Raw genomic sequence first — 24,087 nt, 5'->3', positions numbered from 1 at the left:
TAGGTGGAGTGGTTGTAGATGACAGTGACATAGCTACATGACATATATTCTGATATATGAGGTGGAGTGGTTGTAGATGACATAGCTACATGACATATATTCTGATATATTAGGTGGAGTGGTTGTAGATAAGAGTGACATAGCTACATGACATATATTCTGATATATTAGGTGGAGTGGTTGTAGATGACAGTGACATAGCTACATGACATATATTCTGATATATTAGGTGGAGTGGTTGTAGATGACATAGCTACATGACATATATTCTGATATATTAGGTGGAGTGGTTGTAGATAACAGTGACATAGCTACATGACATATATTCTGATATATTAGGTAGAGTGGTTGTAGATAACAGTGACATAGCTACATGACGTATATTCTGATATATTAGGTGGAGTGGTTGTAGATGACAGTGACATGACATATATTCTGATATATTAGGTGGAGTGGTTGTAGATAACAGTGACATAGCTACATGACATATATTCTGATATATTAGGTGGAGTGGTTGTAGATGACATAGCTACATGACATATATTCTGATATATTAGGTGGAGTGGTTGTAGATAACAGTGACATAGCTACATGACATATATTCTGATATATTAGGTGGAGTGGTTGTAGATGACAGTGACATAGCTACATGACATATATTCTGATATATTAGGTGGAGTGGTTGTAGATGACATAGCTACATGACATATATTCTGATATATTAGGTGGTGTGGTTGTAGATGACATAGCTACATGACATATATTCTGATATATTAGGTGGAGTGGTTGTAGATGACATAGCTACATGACATATATTCTGATATATTAGGTGGAGTGGTTGTAGATAACAGTGACATAGCTACATGACATATATTCTGATATATTAGGTGGAGTGGTTGTAGATGACATAGCTACATGACATATATTCTGATATATTAGGTGGAGTGGTTGTAGATGACATAGCTACATGACATATATTCTGATATATTAGGTGGAGTGGTTGTAGATGACATAGCTACATGACATATATTCTGATATATTAGGTGGAGTGGTTGTAGATAACAGTGACATAGCTACATGACATATATTCTGATATATTAGGTAGAGTGGTTGTAGATAACAGTGACATAGCTACATGACATATATTCTGATATATTAGGTGGAGTGGTTGTAGATGACAGTGACATGACATATATTCTGATATATTAGGTGGAGTGGTTGTAGATAACAGTGACATAGCTACATGACATATATTCTGATATATTAGGTGGAGTGGTTGTAGATGACATAGCTACATGACATATATTCTGATATATTAGGAGGAGTGGTTGTAGATGACATAGCTACATGACATATATTCTGATATATTAGGTGGAGTGGTTGTAGATAACAGTGACATAGCTACATGACATATATTCTGATATATTAGGTGGAGTGGTTGTAGATGACATAGCTACATGACATATATTCTGATATATTAGGTGGAGTGGTTGTAGATAACAGTGACATAGCTACATGACATATATTCTGATATATTAGGTGGAGTGGTTGTAGATGACATAGCTACATGACATATATTCTGATATATTAGGTGGAGTGGTTGTAGATGACATAGCTACATGACATATATTCAGACATATTAGGTGGAGTGGTTGTAGATGACATAGCTACATGACATATATTCTGATATATTAGGTGGAGTGGTTGTAGATAACAGTGACATAGCTACATGACATATATTCTGATATATTAGGTGGAGTGGTTGTAGATGACATAGCTACATGACATATATTCTGATATAATAGGTGGAGTGGTTGTAGATGACATAGCTACATGACATATATTCTGATATATTAGGTGGAGTGGTTGTAGATAACAGTGACATAGCTACATGACATATATTCTGATATATTAGGTGGAGTGGTTGTAGATGACATAGCTACATGACATATATTCTGATATATTAGGTGGAGTGGTTGTAGATGACATAGCTACATGACATATATTCTGATATATTAGGTGGAGTGGTTGTAGATGACATAAGCTACATGACATATATTCTGATATATTAGGTGGTGTGGTTGTAGATGACATAGCTACATGACATATATTCTGATATATTAGGTGGAGTGGTTGTAGATGACATAGCTACATTACATATATTCTGATATATTAGGTGGAGTGGTTGTAGATAACAGTGACATAGCTACATGACATATATTCTGATATATTAGGTGGAGTGGTTGTAGATAACAGTGACATAGCTACATGACATATATTCTGATATATTAGGTGGAGTGGTTGTAGATGACATAAGCTACATGACATATATTCTGATATATTAGGTGGTGTGGTTGTAGATGACATAGCTACATGACATATATTCTGATATATTAGGTGGAGTGGTTGTAGATGACATAGCTACATGACATATATTCAGACATATTAGGTGGAGTGGTTGTAGATGACATAGCTACATGACATATATTCTGATATATTAGGTGGGGTGGTTGTAGATGACAGTGACATAGCTACATGAAATATATTCTGATATATTAGGTGGAGTGGTTGTAGATGACATAGCAACATGACATATATTCTGATATATTAGGAGGAGTGGTTGTAGATGACATAGCTACATGACATATATTCTGATATATTAGGTGGAGTGGTTGTAGATAACAGTGACATAGCTACATGACATATATTCTGATATATTAGTTGGAGTGGTTGTAGATAACAGTGACATAGCTACATGACGTATATTCTGATATATTAGGTGGAGTCGTTGTAGATGACAGTGACATAGCTACATGACATATATTCTGATATATTAGGTGGAGTGGTTGTAGATGACATAGCTACATGACATATATTCTGATATATTAGGTGGAGTGGTTGTAGATGACATAGCTACATGACATATATTCTGATATATTAGGTGGTGTGGTTGTAGATGACAGTGACATAGCTACATGACATATATTCTGATATATTAGGTGGAGTGGTTGTAGATGACATAGCTACATGACATATATTGTGATATATTAGGTGGAGTGGTTGTAGATGACATAGCTACATGACATATATTCTGATATATTAGGTGGAGTGGTTGTAGATAACAGTGACATAGCTACATGACATATATTCTGATATATTAGGTGGAGTGGTTGTAGATGACATAGCTCCATGACATATATTCTGATATATTAGGTGGAGTGGTTGTAGATGACATAGCTACATGACATATATTCAGATATATTAGGTGGAGTGGTTGTAGATAACAGTGACATAGCTACATGACATATATTCTGATATATTAGGTGGAGTGGTTGTAGAAAAAAGTGACATAGCTACATTACATATATTCTGATATATTAGGTGGAGTGGTTGTAGATGACAGTGACATAGCTACATGACATATATTCTGATATATCAGGTGGAGTGGTTGTAGATGACATAGCTACATGACATATATTCTGATATATTAGGTGGAGTGGTTGTAGTTGACATATCTACATGACATATATTCTGATATATTAGTTGGAGTGGTTGTAGATAACAGTGACATAGCTACATGACGTATATTCTGATATATTAGGTGGAGTCGTTGTAGATGACAGTGACATAGCTACATGACATATATTCTGATATATTAGGTGGAGTGGTTGTAGATGACATAGCTACATGACATATATTCTGATATATTAGGTGGAGTGGTTGTAGATGACATAGCTACATGACATATATTCTGATATATTAGGTGGTGTGGTTGTAGATGACAGTGACATAGCTACATGACATATATTCTGATATATTAGGTGGAGTGGTTGTAGATGACATAGCTACATGACATATATTGTGATATATTAGGTGGAGTGGTTGTAGATGACATAGCTACATGACATATATTCTGATATATTAGGTGGAGTGGTTGTAGATAACAGTGACATAGCTACATGACATATATTCTGATATATTAGGTGGAGTGGTTGTAGATGACATAGCTCCATGACATATATTCTGATATATTAGGTGGAGTGGTTGTAGATGACATAGCTACATGACATATATTCAGATATATTAGGTGGAGTGGTTGTAGATAACAGTGACATAGCTACATGACATATATTCTGATATATTAGGTGGAGTGGTTGTAGAAAAAAGTGACATAGCTACATTACATATATTCTGATATATTAGGTGGAGTGGTTGTAGATGACAGTGACATAGCTACATGACATATATTCTGATATATTAGGTGGAGTGGTTGTAGATGACATAGCTACATGACATATATTCTGATATATTAGGTGGAGTGGTTGTAGTTGACATATCTACATGACATATATTCTGATATATTAGGTGGAGTGGTTGTAGATAACAGTGACATAGCTACATGACATATATTCTGATATATTAGGTGGAGTGGTTGTAGATCACAGTGACATAGCTACATGACATATATTCTGATATATTAGGTGGAGTGGTTGTAGATAACAGTGACATAGCTACATGACATATATTCTGATATATTAGGTGGAGTGGTTGTAGATGACATAGCTACATGACATATATTCTGATATATTAGGTGGAGTGGTTGTAGATGACATAGCTACATGACATATATTCTGATATATTAGGTGGAGTGGTTGTAGATGACATAGCTACATGACATATATTCTGATATATTAGGTGGAGTGGTTGTAGATAACAGTGACATAGCTACATGACATATATTCTGATATATTAGGTTGGATTGGTTGTAGATGACAGTTACATAGCTATATGACATATATTCTGATATATTATGTGGAGTGGTTGTAGATGACATAGCTACATGACATATATTCTGATATATTAGGTGGAGTGGTTGTAGATGACATAGCTACATGACATATATTCTGATATATTAGGTGGAGTGGTTGTAGATGACAGTGACATAGCTACATGACATATATTCTGATATATTAGGTGGAGTGGTTGTAGATGACATAGCTACATGACATATATTCTGATATATTAGGTGGAGTGGTTGTAGATGACATAGCTACATGACATATATTCTGATATATTAGGTGGAGTGGTTGTAGATAACAGTGACATAGGTACATGACATATATTCTGATATATTAGGTGGAGTGTTTGTAGATCACAGTGACATAGCTACATGACATATATTCTGATATATTAGGTGGAGTGGTTGTAGATAACAGTGACATAGCTACATGACATATATTCTGATATATTAGGTGGAGTGGTTGTAGATGACATAGCTACATGACATATATTCTGATATATTAGGTGGAGTGGTTGTAGATGACATAGCTACATGACATATATTCTGATATATTAGGTGGAGTGGTTGTAGATGACATAGCTACATGACATATATTCTGATATATTAGGTGGAGTGGTTGTAGATGACATAGCTACGTGACATATATTGTGATATATTAGGTGGAGTGGTTGTAGATGACATAGCTACATGACATATATTCTGATATATTAGGTGGAGTGGTTGTAGATAACAGTGACATAGCTACATGACATATATTCTGATATATTAGGTGGAGTGGTTGTAGATGACATAGCTACATGACATATATTGTGATATATTAGGTGGAGTGGTTGTAGATGACATAGCTACATGACATATATTCTGATATATTAGGTGGAGTGGTTGTAGATAACAGTGACATAGCTACATGACATATATTCTGATATATTAGGTGGAGTGGTTGTAGATGACATAGCTCCATGACATATATTCTGATATATTAGGTGGAGTGGTTGTAGATGACATAGCTACATGACATATATTCAGATATATTAGGTGGAGTGGTTGTAGATAACAGTGACATAGCTACATGACATATATTCTGATATATTAGGTGGAGTGGTTGTAGAAAAAAGTGACATAGCTACATTACATATATTCTGATATATTAGGTGGAGTGGTTGTAGATGACAGTGACATAGCTACATGACATATATTCTGATATATTAGGTGGAGTGGTTGTAGATGACATAGCTACATGACATATATTCTGATATATTAGGTGGAGTGGTTGTAGTTGACATATCTACATGACATATATTCTGATATATTAGGTGGAGTGGTTGTAGATAACAGTGACATAGCTACATGACATATATTCTGATATATTAGGTGGAGTGGTTGTAGATCACAGTGACATAGCTACATGACATATATTCTGATATATTAGGTGGAGTGGTTGTAGATAACAGTGACATAGCTACATGACATATATTCTGATATATTAGGTGGAGTGGTTGTAGATGACATAGCTACATGACATATATTCTGATATATTAGGTGGAGTGGTTGTAGATGACATAGCTACATGACATATATTCTGATATATTAGGTGGAGTGGTTGTAGATGACATAGCTACATGACATATATTCTGATATATTAGGTGGAGTGGTTGTAGATGACATAGCTACATGACATATATTCTGATATATTAGGTGGAGTGGTTGTAGATAACAGTGACATAGCTACATGACATATATTCTGATATATTAGGTTGGATTGGTTGTAGATGACAGTTACATAGCTATATGACATATATTCTGATATATTATGTGGAGTGGTTGTAGATGACATAGCTACATGACATATATTCTGATATATTAGGTGGAGTGGTTGTAGATGACATAGCTACATGACATATATTCTGATATATTAGGTGGAGTGGTTGTAGATGACAGTGACATAGCTACATGACATATATTCTGATATATTAGGTGGAGTGGTTGTAGATGACATAGCTACATGACATATATTCTGATATATTAGGTGGAGTGGTTGTAGATGACATAGCTACATGACATATATTCTGATATATTAGGTGGAGTGGTTGTAGATAACAGTGACATAGGTACATGACATATATTCTGATATATTAGGTGGAGTGTTTGTAGATCACAGTGACATAGCTACATGACATATATTCTGATATATTAGGTGGAGTGGTTGTAGATAACAGTGACATAGCTACATGACATATATTCTGATATATTAGGTGGAGTGGTTGTAGATGACATAGCTACATGACATATATTCTGATATATTAGGTGGAGTGGTTGTAGATGACATAGCTACATGACATATATTCTGATATATTAGGTGGAGTGGTTGTAGATGACATAGCTACATGACATATATTCTGATATATTAGGTGGAGTGGTTGTAGATGACATAGCTACGTGACATATATTCTGATATATTAGGTGGAGTGGTTGTAGATGACATAGCTACATGACATATATTCTGATATATTAGGTGGAGTGGTTGTAGATAACAGTGACATAGCTACATGACATATATTCTGATATATTAGGTTGGATTGGTTATAGATGACAGTTACATAGTTATATGACATATATTCTGATATATTACGTGGAGTGGTTGTAGATGACATAGCTACATGACATATATTCTGATATATTAGGTGGAGTGGTTGTAGATGACATAGCTACATGACATATATTCTGATATATTAGGTGGAGTGGTTGTAGATGACAGTGACATAGCTACATGACATATATTCTGATATATTAGGTGGAGTGGTTGTAGATGACATAGCTACATGACATATATTCTGATATATTAGGTGGAGTGGTTGTAGATAACAGTGACATAGCTACATGACATATATTCTAATATATTAGGTGGAGTGGTTGTAGATGACAGTGACATAGCTACATGACACATATTCTGATATATTAGGTGGAGTGGTTGTAGATGACATAGCTACATGACATATATTCTGATATATTAGGTGGAGTGGTTGTAGATGACATAGCTACATGACATATATTCTGATATATTAGGTGGAGTGGTTGTAGATGACATAGCTACATGACATATATTCTGATATATTAGGTAGAGTGGTTGTAGATAACAGTGACATAGCTACATGACATATATTCTGATATATTAGGTGGAGTGGTTGTAGATGACAGTGACATAGCTACATGACATATATTCTGATATATTAGGTGGAGTGGTTGTAGAAAAAAGTGACATAGCTATATGACATATATTCTGATATATTAGGTGGAGTGGTTGTAGATGACAGTGACATAGCTACATGACATATATTCTGATATATTAGGTGGAGTGGTTGTAGATGACATAGCTACATGACATATATTCTGATATATTAGGTGGAGTGGTTGTAGTTGACATATCTACATGACATATATTCTGATATATTAGGTGGAGTGGTTGTAGATAACAGTGACATAGGTACATGACATATATTCTGATATATTAGGTGGAGTGGTTGTAGATCACAGTGACATAGCTACATGACATATATTCTGATATATTAGGTGGAGTGGTTGTAGATAACAGTGACATAGCTACATGACATATATTCTGATATATTAGGTGGAGTGGTTGTAGATGACATAGCTACATGACATATATTCTGATATATTAGGTGGAGTGGTTGTAGATGACATAGCTACATGACATATATTCTGATATATTAGGTGGAGTGGTTGTAGATGACATAGCTACATGACATATATTCTGATATATTAGGTGGAGTGGTTGTAGATGACATAGCTACATGACATATATTCTGACATATTAGGTGGAGTGGTTGTAGATGACATAGCTACGTGACATATATTCTGATATATTAGGTGGAGTGGTTGTAGATGACATAGCTACATGACATATATTCTGATATATTAGGTGGAGTGGTTGTAGATAACAGTGACATAGCTACATGGCATATATTCTGATATATTAGGTTGGATTGGTTATAGATGACAGTTACATAGCTATATGACATATATTCTGATATATTACGTGGAGTGGTTGTAGATGACATAGCTACATGACATATATTCTGATATATTAGGTGGAGTGGTTGTAGATGACATAGCTACATGACATATATTCTGATATATTAGGAGGAGTGGTTGTAGATGACATAGCTACATGACATATATTCTGATATATTAGGTGGAGTGGTTGTAGATAACAGTGACATAGCTACATGACATATATTCTGATATATTAGTTGGAGTGGTTGTAGATAACAGTGACATAGCTACATGACGTATATTCTGATATATTAGGTGGAGTCGTTGTAGATGACAGTGACATAGCTACATGACATATATTCTGATATATTAGGTGGAGTGGTTGTAGATGACATAGCTACATGACATATATTCTGATATATTAGGTGGAGTGGTTGTAGATGACATAGCTACATGACATATATTCTGATATATTAGGTGGTGTGGTTGTAGATGACAGTGACATAGCTACATGACATATATTCTGATATATTAGGTGGAGTGGTTGTAGATGACATAGCTACATGACATATATTGTGATATATTAGGTGGAGTGGTTGTAGATGACATAGCTACATGACATATATTCTGATATATTAGGTGGAGTGGTTGTAGATAACAGTGACATAGCTACATGACATATATTCTGATATATTAGGTGGAGTGGTTGTAGATGACATAGCTCCATGACATATATTCTGATATATTAGGTGGAGTGGTTGTAGATGACATAGCTACATGACATATATTCAGATATATTAGGTGGAGTGGTTGTAGATAACAGTGACATAGCTACATGACATATATTCTGATATATTAGGTGGAGTGGTTGTAGAAAAAAGTGACATAGCTACATTACATATATTCTGATATATTAGGTGGAGTGGTTGTAGATGACAGTGACATAGCTACATGACATATATTCTGATATATCAGGTGGAGTGGTTGTAGATGACATAGCTACATGACATATATTCTGATATATTAGGTGGAGTGGTTGTAGTTGACATATCTACATGACATATATTCTGATATATTAGTTGGAGTGGTTGTAGATAACAGTGACATAGCTACATGACGTATATTCTGATATATTAGGTGGAGTCGTTGTAGATGACAGTGACATAGCTACATGACATATATTCTGATATATTAGGTGGAGTGGTTGTAGATGACATAGCTACATGACATATATTCTGATATATTAGGTGGAGTGGTTGTAGATGACATAGCTACATGACATATATTCTGATATATTAGGTGGTGTGGTTGTAGATGACAGTGACATAGCTACATGACATATATTCTGATATATTAGGTGGAGTGGTTGTAGATGACATAGCTACATGACATATATTGTGATATATTAGGTGGAGTGGTTGTAGATGACATAGCTACATGACATATATTCTGATATATTAGGTGGAGTGGTTGTAGATAACAGTGACATAGCTACATGACATATATTCTGATATATTAGGTGGAGTGGTTGTAGATGACATAGCTCCATGACATATATTCTGATATATTAGGTGGAGTGGTTGTAGATGACATAGCTACATGACATATATTCAGATATATTAGGTGGAGTGGTTGTAGATAACAGTGACATAGCTACATGACATATATTCTGATATATTAGGTGGAGTGGTTGTAGAAAAAAGTGACATAGCTACATTACATATATTCTGATATATTAGGTGGAGTGGTTGTAGATGACAGTGACATAGCTACATGACATATATTCTGATATATTAGGTGGAGTGGTTGTAGATGACATAGCTACATGACATATATTCTGATATATTAGGTGGAGTGGTTGTAGTTGACATATCTACATGACATATATTCTGATATATTAGGTGGAGTGGTTGTAGATAACAGTGACATAGCTACATGACATATATTCTGATATATTAGGTGGAGTGGTTGTAGATCACAGTGACATAGCTACATGACATATATTCTGATATATTAGGTGGAGTGGTTGTAGATAACAGTGACATAGCTACATGACATATATTCTGATATATTAGGTGGAGTGGTTGTAGATGACATAGCTACATGACATATATTCTGATATATTAGGTGGAGTGGTTGTAGATGACATAGCTACATGACATATATTCTGATATATTAGGTGGAGTGGTTGTAGATGACATAGCTACATGACATATATTCTGATATATTAGGTGGAGTGGTTGTAGATGACATAGCTACATGACATATATTCTGATATATTAGGTGGAGTGGTTGTAGATAACAGTGACATAGCTACATGACATATATTCTGATATATTAGGTTGGATTGGTTGTAGATGACAGTTACATAGCTATATGACATATATTCTGATATATTATGTGGAGTGGTTGTAGATGACATAGCTACATGACATATATTCTGATATATTAGGTGGAGTGGTTGTAGATGACATAGCTACATGACATATATTCTGATATATTAGGTGGAGTGGTTGTAGATGACAGTGACATAGCTACATGACATATATTCTGATATATTAGGTGGAGTGGTTGTAGATGACATAGCTACATGACATATATTCTGATATATTAGGTGGAGTGGTTGTAGATGACATAGCTACATGACATATATTCTGATATATTAGGTGGAGTGGTTGTAGATAACAGTGACATAGGTACATGACATATATTCTGATATATTAGGTGGAGTGTTTGTAGATCACAGTGACATAGCTACATGACATATATTCTGATATATTAGGTGGAGTGGTTGTAGATAACAGTGACATAGCTACATGACATATATTCTGATATATTAGGTGGAGTGGTTGTAGATGACATAGCTACATGACATATATTCTGATATATTAGGTGGAGTGGTTGTAGATGACATAGCTACATGACATATATTCTGATATATTAGGTGGAGTGGTTGTAGATGACATAGCTACATGACATATATTCTGATATATTAGGTGGAGTGGTTGTAGATGACATAGCTACGTGACATATATTCTGATATATTAGGTGGAGTGGTTGTAGATGACATAGCTACATGACATATATTCTGATATATTAGGTGGAGTGGTTGTAGATAACAGTGACATAGCTACATGACATATATTCTGATATATTAGGTTGGATTGGTTATAGATGACAGTTACATAGTTATATGACATATATTCTGATATATTACGTGGAGTGGTTGTAGATGACATAGCTACATGACATATATTCTGATATATTAGGTGGAGTGGTTGTAGATGACATAGCTACATGACATATATTCTGATATATTAGGTGGAGTGGTTGTAGATGACAGTGACATAGCTACATGACATATATTCTGATATATTAGGTGGAGTGGTTGTAGATGACATAGCTACATGACATATATTCTGATATATTAGGTGGAGTGGTTGTAGATAACAGTGACATAGCTACATGACATATATTCTAATATATTAGGTGGAGTGGTTGTAGATGACAGTGACATAGCTACATGACACATATTCTGATATATTAGGTGGAGTGGTTGTAGATGACATAGCTACATGACATATATTCTGATATATTAGGTGGAGTGGTTGTAGATGACATAGCTACATGACATATATTCTGATATATTAGGTGGAGTGGTTGTAGATGACATAGCTACATGACATATATTCTGATATATTAGGTAGAGTGGTTGTAGATAACAGTGACATAGCTACATGACATATATTCTGATATATTAGGTGGAGTGGTTGTAGATGACAGTGACATAGCTACATGACATATATTCTGATATATTAGGTGGAGTGGTTGTAGAAAAAAGTGACATAGCTATATGACATATATTCTGATATATTAGGTGGAGTGGTTGTAGATGACAGTGACATAGCTACATGACATATATTCTGATATATTAGGTGGAGTGGTTGTAGATGACATAGCTACATGACATATATTCTGATATATTAGGTGGAGTGGTTGTAGTTGACATATCTACATGACATATATTCTGATATATTAGGTGGAGTGGTTGTAGATAACAGTGACATAGGTACATGACATATATTCTGATATATTAGGTGGAGTGGTTGTAGATCACAGTGACATAGCTACATGACATATATTCTGATATATTAGGTGGAGTGGTTGTAGATAACAGTGACATAGCTACATGACATATATTCTGATATATTAGGTGGAGTGGTTGTAGATGACATAGCTACATGACATATATTCTGATATATTAGGTGGAGTGGTTGTAGATGACATAGCTACATGACATATATTCTGATATATTAGGTGGAGTGGTTGTAGATGACATAGCTACATGACATATATTCTGATATATTAGGTGGAGTGGTTGTAGATGACATAGCTACATGACATATATTCTGACATATTAGGTGGAGTGGTTGTAGATGACATAGCTACGTGACATATATTCTGATATATTAGGTGGAGTGGTTGTAGATGACATAGCTACATGACATATATTCTGATATATTAGGTGGAGTGGTTGTAGATAACAGTGACATAGCTACATGACATATATTCTGATATATTAGGTTGGATTGGTTATAGATGACAGTTACATAGCTATATGACATATATTCTGATATATTACGTGGAGTGGTTGTAGATGACATAGCTACATGACATATATTCTGATATATTAGGTGGAGTGGTTGTAGATGACATAGCTACATGACATATATTCTGATATATTAGGTGGAGTGGTTGTAGATGACAGTGACATAGCTACATGACATATATTCTGATATATTAGGTGGAGTGGTTGTAGATGACATAGCTACATGACATATATTCTGATATATTAGGTGGAGTGGTTGTAGATGACATAGCTACATGACATATATTCTGATATATTAGGTGGAGTGGTTGTAGATAACAGTGACATAGCTACATGACATATATTCTGATATATTAGGTGGAGTGGTTGTAGATGACATAGCTACATGACATATATTCTGATATATTAGGTGGAGTGGTTGTAGATAACAGTGACATATCTACATGACATATATTCTAATATATTAGGTGGAGTGGTTGTAGATGACAGTGACATAGCTACATGACATATATTCTGATATATTAGGTGGAGTGGTTGTAGATGACATAGCTACATGACATATATTCTGATATATTAGGTGGAGTGGTTGTAGATGACATAGCTACATGACATATATTCTGATATATTAGGTGGAGTGGTTGTAGATGACATAGCTACATGACATATATTCTGATATATTAGGTAGAGTGGTTGTAGATAACAGTGACATAGCTACATGACATATATTCTGATATATTAGGTGGAGTGGTTGTAGATGACAGTGACATAGCTACATGACATATATTCTGATATATTAGGTGGAGTGGTTGTAGAAAAAAGTGACATAGCTATATGACATATATTCTGATATATTAGGTGGAGTGGTTGTAGATGACAGTGACATAGCTACATGACATATATTCTGATATATTAGGTGGAGTGGTTGTAGATGACATAGCTACATGACATATATTCTGATATATTAGGTGGAGTGGTTGTAGTTGACATATCTACATGACATATATTCTGATATATTAGGTGGAGTGGTTGTAGATAACAGTGACATAGGTACATGACATATATTCTGATATATTAGGTGGAGTGGTTGTAGATCACAGTGACATATCTACATGACATATATTCTGATATATTAGGTGGAGTGGTTGTAGATAACAGTGACATAGCTACATGACATATATTCTGATATATTAGGTGGAGTGGTTGTAGATGACATAGCTACATGACATATATTCTGATATATTAGGTGGAGTGGTTGTAGATGACATAGCTACATGACATATATTCTGATATATTAGGTGGAGTGGTTGTAGATAACAGTGACATAGCTACATGACATATATTCTGATATATTAGGTGGAGTGGTTGTAGATGCCATAGCTACATGACATATATTCTGATACATTAGGTGGAGTGGTTGTAGATAACAGTGACATAGCTACATGACATATATTCTTATATATTAGGTGGAGTGGTTGTTGATGACAGTGACATAGCTACATGACATATATTCTGATATATTAGGTGGAGTGGTTGTAGATGACATAGCTACATGACATATATTCTGATATATTAGGTGGAGTGGTTGTAGATGACATAGCTACATGACATATATTCTGATATATTAGGAGGAGTGGTTGTAGATGACATAGCTACATGACATATATTCTGATATATTAGGTGGAGTGGTTGTAGATAACAGTGACATAGCTACATGACATATATTCTGATATATTAGGTGGAGTGGTTGTAGATGACAGTGACATAGCTATATGACATATATTCTGATATATTAGGTGGAGTGGTTGTAGATGACATAGCTACATGACATATATTCTGATATATTAGGTGGAGTGGTTGTAGATGCCATATCTACATTACATATATTCTGATATATTAGGTGGAGTGGTTGTAGATGACAGTGACATAGCTACATGACATATATTCTGATATATTAGGTGGAGTGGTTGTAGATGACATAGCTACATGACATATATTCTGATATATTAGGTGGAGTGGTTGTAGATGACATAGCTACATGACATATATTCAGATATATTAGGTGGAGTGGTTGTAGATAACAGTGACATAGCTACATGACATATATTCTGATATATTAGGTGGAGTGGTTGTAGATGACATAGCTACATGACATATATTCTGATATATTAGGTGGAGTGGTTGTACATAACAGTGACATAGCTACATGACATATATTCTAATATATTAGGTGGAGTGGTTGTAGATGACAGTGACATAGCTACATGACATATATTCTGATATATTAGGTGGAGTGGTTGTAGATGACATAGCTACATGACATATATTCTAATATATTAGGTGGAGTGGTTGTAGATGACATAGCTACATGACATATATTCTGATATATTAGGTGGAGTGGTTGTAGATGACATAGCTACATGACATATATTCTGATATATTAGGTGGAGTGGTTGTAGATGACATAGCTACATGACATATATTCTGATATATTAGGTGGAGTGGTTGTAGATAACAGTGACATAGCTACATGACATATATACTGATATATTAGGTGGAGTGGTTGTAGATGACAGTGACATAGCTACATGACATATATTCTGATATATTAGGTGGAGTGGTTGTAGATGACATAGCTACATGACATATATTCTGATATATTAGGTGGAGTGGTTGTAGATGACAGTGACATAGCTACATTACATATATTCTGATATATTAGGTAGAGTGGTTGTAGATAACAGTGACATAGCTACATGACATATATTCTGATATATTAGGTGGAGTGGTTGTAGATAACAGTGACATAGCTACATGACATATATTCTGATATATTAGGTGGAGTGGTTGTAGATGACATAGCTACATGACATATATTCTGATATATTAGGTGGAGTGGTTGTAGATAACAGTGACATAGCTACATGACATATATTCTGATATATTAGGTGGAGTGGTTGTAGATGACAGTGACATAGCTACATGACATATATTCTGATATATTAGGTGGAGTGGTTGTAGATGACATAGCTACATGACATATATTCTGATATATTAGGTGGAGTGGTTGTAGATGACATAGCTACATGACATATATTCTGATATATTAGGTGGAGTGGTTGTAGATAACAGTGACATAGCTACATGACATATATTCTGATATATTAGGTGGAGAGGTTGTAGATGACAGTGACATAGCTACATGACATATATTCTGATATATTAGGTGGAGTGGTTGTAGATGACATAGCTACATGACATATATTCTGATATATTAGGTGGTGTGGTTGTAGATGACATAGCTACATGACATATATTCTGATATATTAGGTGGAGTGGTTGTAGATGACAGTGTCATAGCTACATGACATATATTCTGATATATTAGGTTGGAGTGGTTGTAGATAACAGTGACATAGCTACATGACATATATTCTGATATATTAGGTGGAGTGGTTGTAGATGACATAGCTACATGACATATATTCTGATATATTAGGTGGAGTGGTTGTAGATGACATAGCTACATGACACATATTCTGATATATTAGGTGGAGTGGTTGTAGATAACAGTGACATAGCTACATGACATATATTCTGATATATTAGGTGGAGTGGTTGTAGATGACATAGCTACATGACATATATTCTGATATATTAGGTGGAGTGGTTGTAGATAACAGTGACATAGCTACATGACATATATTCTAATATATTAGGTGGAGTGGTTGTAGATGACAGTGACATAGCTACATGACATATATTCTGATATATTAGGTGGAGTGGTTGTAGATGACATAGCTACATGACATATATTCTGATATATTAGGTGGAGTGGTTGTAGATGACATAGCTACATGACATATATTCTGATATATTAGGTGGAGTGGTTGTAGATGACATAGCTACATGACATATATTCTGATATATTAGGTGGAGTGGTTGTAGATAACAGTGACATAGCTACATGACATATATTCTGATATATTAGGTGGAGTGGTTGTAGATGACAGTGACATAGCTACATGACATATATTCTGATATATTAGGTGGAGTGGTTGTAGATGACATAGCTACATGACATATATTCTGATATATTAGGTGGAGTGGTTGTAGATGACAGTGACATAGCTACATTACATATATTCTGATATATTAGGTAGAGTGGTTGTAGATGACATAGCTACATGACATATATTCTGATATATTAGGTGGAGTGGTTGTAGATAACAGTGACATAGCTACATGACATATATTCTGATATATTAGGTGGAGTGGTTGTAGATGACATAGCTACATGACATATATTCTGATATATTAGGTGGAGTGGTTGTAGATAACAGTGACATAGCTACATGACATATATTCTGATATATTAGGTGGAGTGGTTGTAGATAACAGTGACATAGCTACATGACATATATTCTGATATATTAGGTGGAGTGGTTGTAGATGACATAGCTACATGACATATATTCTGATAAATTAGGTGGAGTGGTTGTAGATGACATAGCTACATGACCTATATTCTGATATATTAGGTGGAGTGGTTGTAGATGACAGTGACATAGCTACATGACATATATTCTGATATATTAGGTGGAGTGGTTGTAGATGACATAGCTACATGACATATATTCTGATATATTAGGTGGAGTGGTTGTAGATAACAGTGACATAGCTACATGACATATTTTCTGATATATTAGGTGGAGTGGTTGTAGATGACAGTGACATAGCTACATGACATATATTCTGATATATTAGGTGGAGTGGTTGTAGATGACATAGCTACATGACATATATTCTGATATATTAGGTGGAGTGGTTGTAGATGACAGTGACATAGCTACATTACATATATTCTGATATATTAGGTGGAGTGGTTGTAGATGACATAGCTACATGACATATATTCTGATATATTAGGTGGAGTGGTTGTAGATAACAGTGACATAGCTACATGACATATATTCTGATATATTAGGTGGAGTGGTTGTAGATGACATAGCTACATGACATATATTCTGATATATTAGGTGGAGTGGTTGTAGATAACAGTGACATAGCTACATGACATATATTCTGATATATTAGGTGGAGTGGTTGTAGATAACAGTGACATAGCTACATGACATATATTCTGATATATTAGGTGGAGTGGTTGTAGATGACATAGCTACATGACATATATTCTGATAAATTAGGTGGAGTGGTTGTAGATGACATAGCTGCATGACATATATTCTGATATATTAGGTGGAGTGGTTGTAGATGACAGTGACATAGCTACATGACATATATTCTGATATATTAGGTGGAGTGGTTGTAGATGACATAGCTACATGACATATATTCTGATATATTAGGTGGAGTGGTTGTAGATGACATAGCTACATGACATATATTCTGATATATTAGGTGGAGTGGTTGTAGATAACAGTGACATAGCTACATGACATATATTCTGATATATTAGGTGGAGTGGTTGTAGATGACAGTGACATAGCTACATGACATATATTCTGATATATTAGGTGGAGTGGTTGTAGATGACATAGCTACATGACATATATTCTGATATATTAGGTGGAGTGGTTGTAGATAACAGTGACATAGCTACATGACATATATTCTGATATATTAGGTGGAGTGGTTGTAGATGACAGTGACATAGCTACATGACATATATTCTGATATATTAGGTGGAGTGGTTGTAGATGACATAGCTACATGACATATATTCTGATATATTAGGTGGAGTGGTTGTAGATGACATAGCTACATGACATATATACTGATATATTAGGTGGAGTGGTTGTAGATAACAGTGACATAGCTACATGACATATATTCTAATATATTAGGTGGAGTGGTTGTTGATGACATAGCTACATGACATATATTCTGATATATTAGGTGGAGTGGTTGTAGATGACATAGCTACATGACATATATTCTGATATATTAGGTGGAGTGGTTGTAGATAACAGTGACATAGCTACATGACATATATTCTGATATATTAGGTGGAGTGGTTGTAGATGACAGTGACATAGCTACATGACATATATTCTGATATATTAGGTGGAGTGGTTGTAGATGACATAGCTACATGACATATATTCTGATATATTAGGTGGAGTGGTTGTAGATGACAGTGACATAGCTACATTACATATATTCTGATATATTAGGTGGAGTGGTTGTAGATGACATAGCTACATGACATATATTCTGATATATTAGGTGGAGTGGTTGTAGATAACAGTGACATAGCTACATGACATATATTCTGATATATTAGGTGGAGTGGTTGTAGATGACATAGCTACATGACATATATTCTGATATATTAGGTGGAGTGGTTGTAGATAACAGTGACATAGCTACATGACATATATTCTGATATATTAGGTGGAGTGGTTGTAGATAACAGTGACATAGCTACATGACATATATTCTGATATATTAGGTGGAGTGGTTGTAGATGACATAGCTACATGACATATATTCTGATAAATTAGGTGGAGTGGTTGTAGATGACATAGCTGCATGACATATATTCTGATATATTAGGTGGAGTGGTTGTAGATGACAGTGACATAGCTACATGACATATATTCTGATATATTAGGTGGAGTGGTTGTAGATGACATAGCTACATGACATATATTCTGATATATTAGGTGGAGTGGTTGTAGATGACATAGCTACATGACATATATTCTGATATATTAGGTGGAGTGGTTGTAGATAACAGTGACATAGCTACATGACATATATTCTGATATATTAGGTGGAGTGGTTGTAGATGACAGTGACATAGCTACATGACATATATTCTGATATATTAGGTGGAGTGGTTGTAGATGACATAGCTACATGACATATATTCTGATATATTAGGTGGAGTGGTTGTAGATAACAGTGACATAGCTACATGACATATATTCTGATATATTAGGTGGAGTGGTTGTAGATGACAGTGACATAGCTACATGACATATATTCTGATATATTAGGTGGAGTGGTTGTAGATGACATAGCTACATGACATATATTCTGATATATTAGGTGGAGTGGTTGTAGATGACATAGCTACATGACATATATACTGATATATTAGGTGGAGTGGTTGTAGATAACAGTGACATAGCTACATGACATATATTCTAATATATTAGGTGGAGTGGTTGTTGATGACATAGCTACATGACATATATTCTGATATATTAGGTGGAGTGGTTGTAGATGACATAGCTACATGACATATATTCTGATATATTAGGTGGAGTGGTTGTAGATGACATAGCTACATGACATATATTCTGATATATTATGTGGAGTGGTTGTAGATGACATAGCTACATGACATATATTCTGATATATTAGGTGGAGCTGATTCTGGTGAAGGAGCACAACGGGGTCCAGTTCACCACCTCCTCGTTGGTCAGCCCTGCTGGACACCCCCACGGCCACGGCCATGCTCTGGGCCCCAGTCACGGACACACCCCTGTCCCTGGAGAAGAGAGGGAGACCTGGGGGAAGAAGATCGACTTTCTCCTGTCGGTGATAGGGTTCGCTGTGGACCTGGCCAACGTGTGGAGGTTCCCCTATCTCTGCTATAAGAACGGAGGAGGTGAGATGGAGGGAGTGTGTGGAGGTTCCCCTATCTCTGCTATAAGAACGGAGGAGGTGAGATGGAGGGAGGGAGTGTGTGGAGCTTCCCCTATCTCTGTTATAAGAACGGAGGAGGTGAGATGGAGGGAGGGAGTGTGTGGAGGTTCCCCTATCTCTGTTATAAGAACATAGGTGAGATGGAGGGAGGGAGTGTGTGGAGGTTCCCCTATCTCTGTTATAAGAACGGATGAGGTGAGATGGATGGAGGGAGTGTGTGGAGGTTCCCCTATCTCTGTTGTAAGAACGGAGGAGGTGAGAAGGAGCGAGGGAGTGTGTGGAGGTTCCCCTATCTCTGTTATAAGAACGGAGGAGGTGAGATGGAGGGAGGGAGTGTGTGGAGGTTCCCCTATCTCTGCTATAAGAACGGAGGAGGTGAGATGGAGGGAGGGAGTGTGTGGAGGTTCCCCTATCTCTGCTATAAGAACGGAGGAGGTGAGATGGAGGGAGGGAGTGTGTGGAGGTTCCCCTATCTCTGTTATAAGAACGGAGGAGGTGAGATGGAGGGAGGGAGTGTGTGGAGGTTCCCCTATCTCTGTTATAAGAACGGAGGAGGTGAGATGGAGGGAGGGAGAGAGAAAGAGAGATGGAGAGAAAGACAAAGAAAGAGAGAGATATTCTGCACAGATTCTGTCAGACCTGGGCCTTGACAGTAAATCAGTAAGACAAAAATAATGGTGTTCCAAAAAAGGTCCAGTCGCCAGGACCACAAATACAAATTCCATCTAGACACCGTTGTCCTAGAGCACACAAAAAACTATACATACCTCGGCCTAAACATCAGCACCACAGGTAACTTCCACAAAGCTGTGAACGATCTGAGATACAAGGCAAGAAGGCCCTTCTATGCCATCAATTCGACATACCAATTAGGATTTGGCTAAAAATACTTGAATCAGTTATAGAACCCATTGCCCTTTATGGTTGTGAGGTCTGGTGTCCGCTAATTATACCCACTACATTTCAAAATCCAGAAAATAGACATTAAATTCTACAACCACCTAAAAGGAAGTGATTCCCAAACCATCCATAAGAAATCCATCACCTACAGAGAGATGAACCTGGAGAAGCAAGCTGGTCCTGGGGCTCTGTTCACAAACACAAACAGACCCCACAGAGCCCCAGGACAGCAACACAATTAGAACCAACCAAATAATGAGAAAACAAAAAGATAATTACGTGAGACATTGGAAAGAATTAACAGAAAATCAAAGCAAACTAAAATGCTATTTGGCCCCTAAACAGAGAGTACACAGTGGCAGAATACCTGACCACTGTGACTGACCCAAACTTAAGGAAAGCTCTTGACTATGTACAGACTCAGTTGAGCATAGCCTTGCTATTGAGAAATGTCGCCGTAGGCAGACCTGACTTTCAAGAGAAGACAGGGCTATGTGCACACTGTCCACAAAATGAGGTGGAAACTGAGCTGCACTTCCTAACCTCCTGCCAAATGTAGGACCATATTAGAGACACATATTTCCCCTCAGATTAAACAGACACAAATCCAATTTTGATAAACTCCCATATCTATCTGGGTGAAATACCACAGTGTGACATCACAGCAGCAAGATTTGTGACCTGTTGCCACAAGAAAAGGTCAACCAGTGAAGAACAAACACCATTGTAAATACAACCCATATTTATGTTTATTTATTTTCCCTTTTGTACTTTAACCATTTGCACATCGTTACAACACTGTATATATACATAATATGACATTTGAAATGTCTTTATTGTTTTGGAACTTTTGTGAGTGTAATGTTTACTGTTCATTTTTATTGTTTATTTGACTTTTATTTATCCATTTCACTTGCTTTGACAATGTAAACATATGTTTCCCATGCCAATAAAGCCCCTTGAATTGAATTGAATTGAGAAGAGAGAGAGAGAGAGAGAGAGAGAGAGAGAGAGAGAGAGAGAGAGAGACAGGGAGAGAGAGAGAGAGAGAGAGAGAGAGAGAGAGAGAGGAGACAGAGAGAGAGACAGAGAGACAGGGAGACAGAGAGAGAGACAGAGAGACAGGGAGACACAGAGAGAGAGAGAGAGAGAGAGAGAGAGACAGAGAGAGAGAGAGAGAGAGAGAGAGACAGAGAGAGAGAGAGAGAGAGAGAGAGAGAGGATGATGAATCCTTATCTATGTGTGTTTGAGCAGGCGGTAGGGATGATGGGGTGTGTGAGACCTTACCCTTTAAAGATTAAAGAGATCTCCCCAGCTGATCAAACTGCTGATTGTCTACAACAATTAGTTCCACCTATTACGGTTGTTTAACACAGAACGCTAACTGAGTTGGTCAAATAACAGTATAGCATTTTGTTCTTGCATTTTCATTATTTTGCAGGATGTTGGTTCAATTCAATTTCAATTCAATTTCATCATACATGCATATGAATGTGCTATGCATGGTAATGAATGTTTAATGAAGCCCTTAAGTAGGTTCCATTTAAATAAGATGTCCCTACCGTTATTGTCATGTATTGTCATGTCTAGCCTCAGACTCTCAGGCTCAACTAGATCAGAATGGAAAGGATGGCCGGGCAAGACTATGTCATTCATCCTGTCCTGTCCCTCTGCCTTCAAAATAAGCTTTCCTGGTCCCCTACCTGTTCCTATCAATGCTCTAAGTATGGTTATGCCTGTGTTATGAAGCCCTTATGCGCCTTATGAAGCCCTGTGCCGTATAGGAGCGTTCCTGGTGCCCTACCAGTTCTTCATGCAGATAGCAGACATGCTTATGAATTGCTTATGTATAGGTTATGACTGTGTTATAAAGCCATTATGTAGGTACTCTCTCTGTCCTCTATATGAGCGTTCCTGGTGCCCTACCTGTTCTTCATGGTGATACCGCTATGTATAGGCTATGAATGTGTTATGAAGGCATTATGTATGTACTATGTCATGTCATCCTGTCCTGTGTCTCTGTCCCCTGTAGGAGCGTTCCTGGTGCCCTACCTGTTCTTCATGGTGATAGAATGTTGTATTGTTATG

General features: G+C 36.0%; 1 protein-coding gene across 1 annotated transcript in view; it reads left to right on the top strand.

Annotated features, from left to right (window-relative positions):
- The window catches only part of LOC106573237 (sodium-dependent dopamine transporter), a 79,713-nt gene that overhangs the window by 30,203 nt on the left and 25,423 nt on the right, over window positions 1–24,087 (top strand). The window contains exon 2 of the mRNA XM_082975980.1: window positions 20,814–21,060. Coding sequence (XP_082832106.1) covers window positions 20,814–21,060 — 247 coding nt within the window. The remainder of the gene's footprint in view (window positions 1–20,813; window positions 21,061–24,087) is intronic.

Source organism: Salmo salar, chromosome 05 (genome assembly GCF_965601325.2).
Source record: "Salmo salar chromosome 05, fSalSal1, whole genome shotgun sequence".
Classification (NCBI taxonomy): Eukaryota; Metazoa; Chordata; class Actinopteri; order Salmoniformes; family Salmonidae; genus Salmo; species Salmo salar.
The sequence above is the reverse complement of the archived record's forward strand: the minus strand, read 5'-3'. Positions and strand labels throughout refer to the sequence as shown.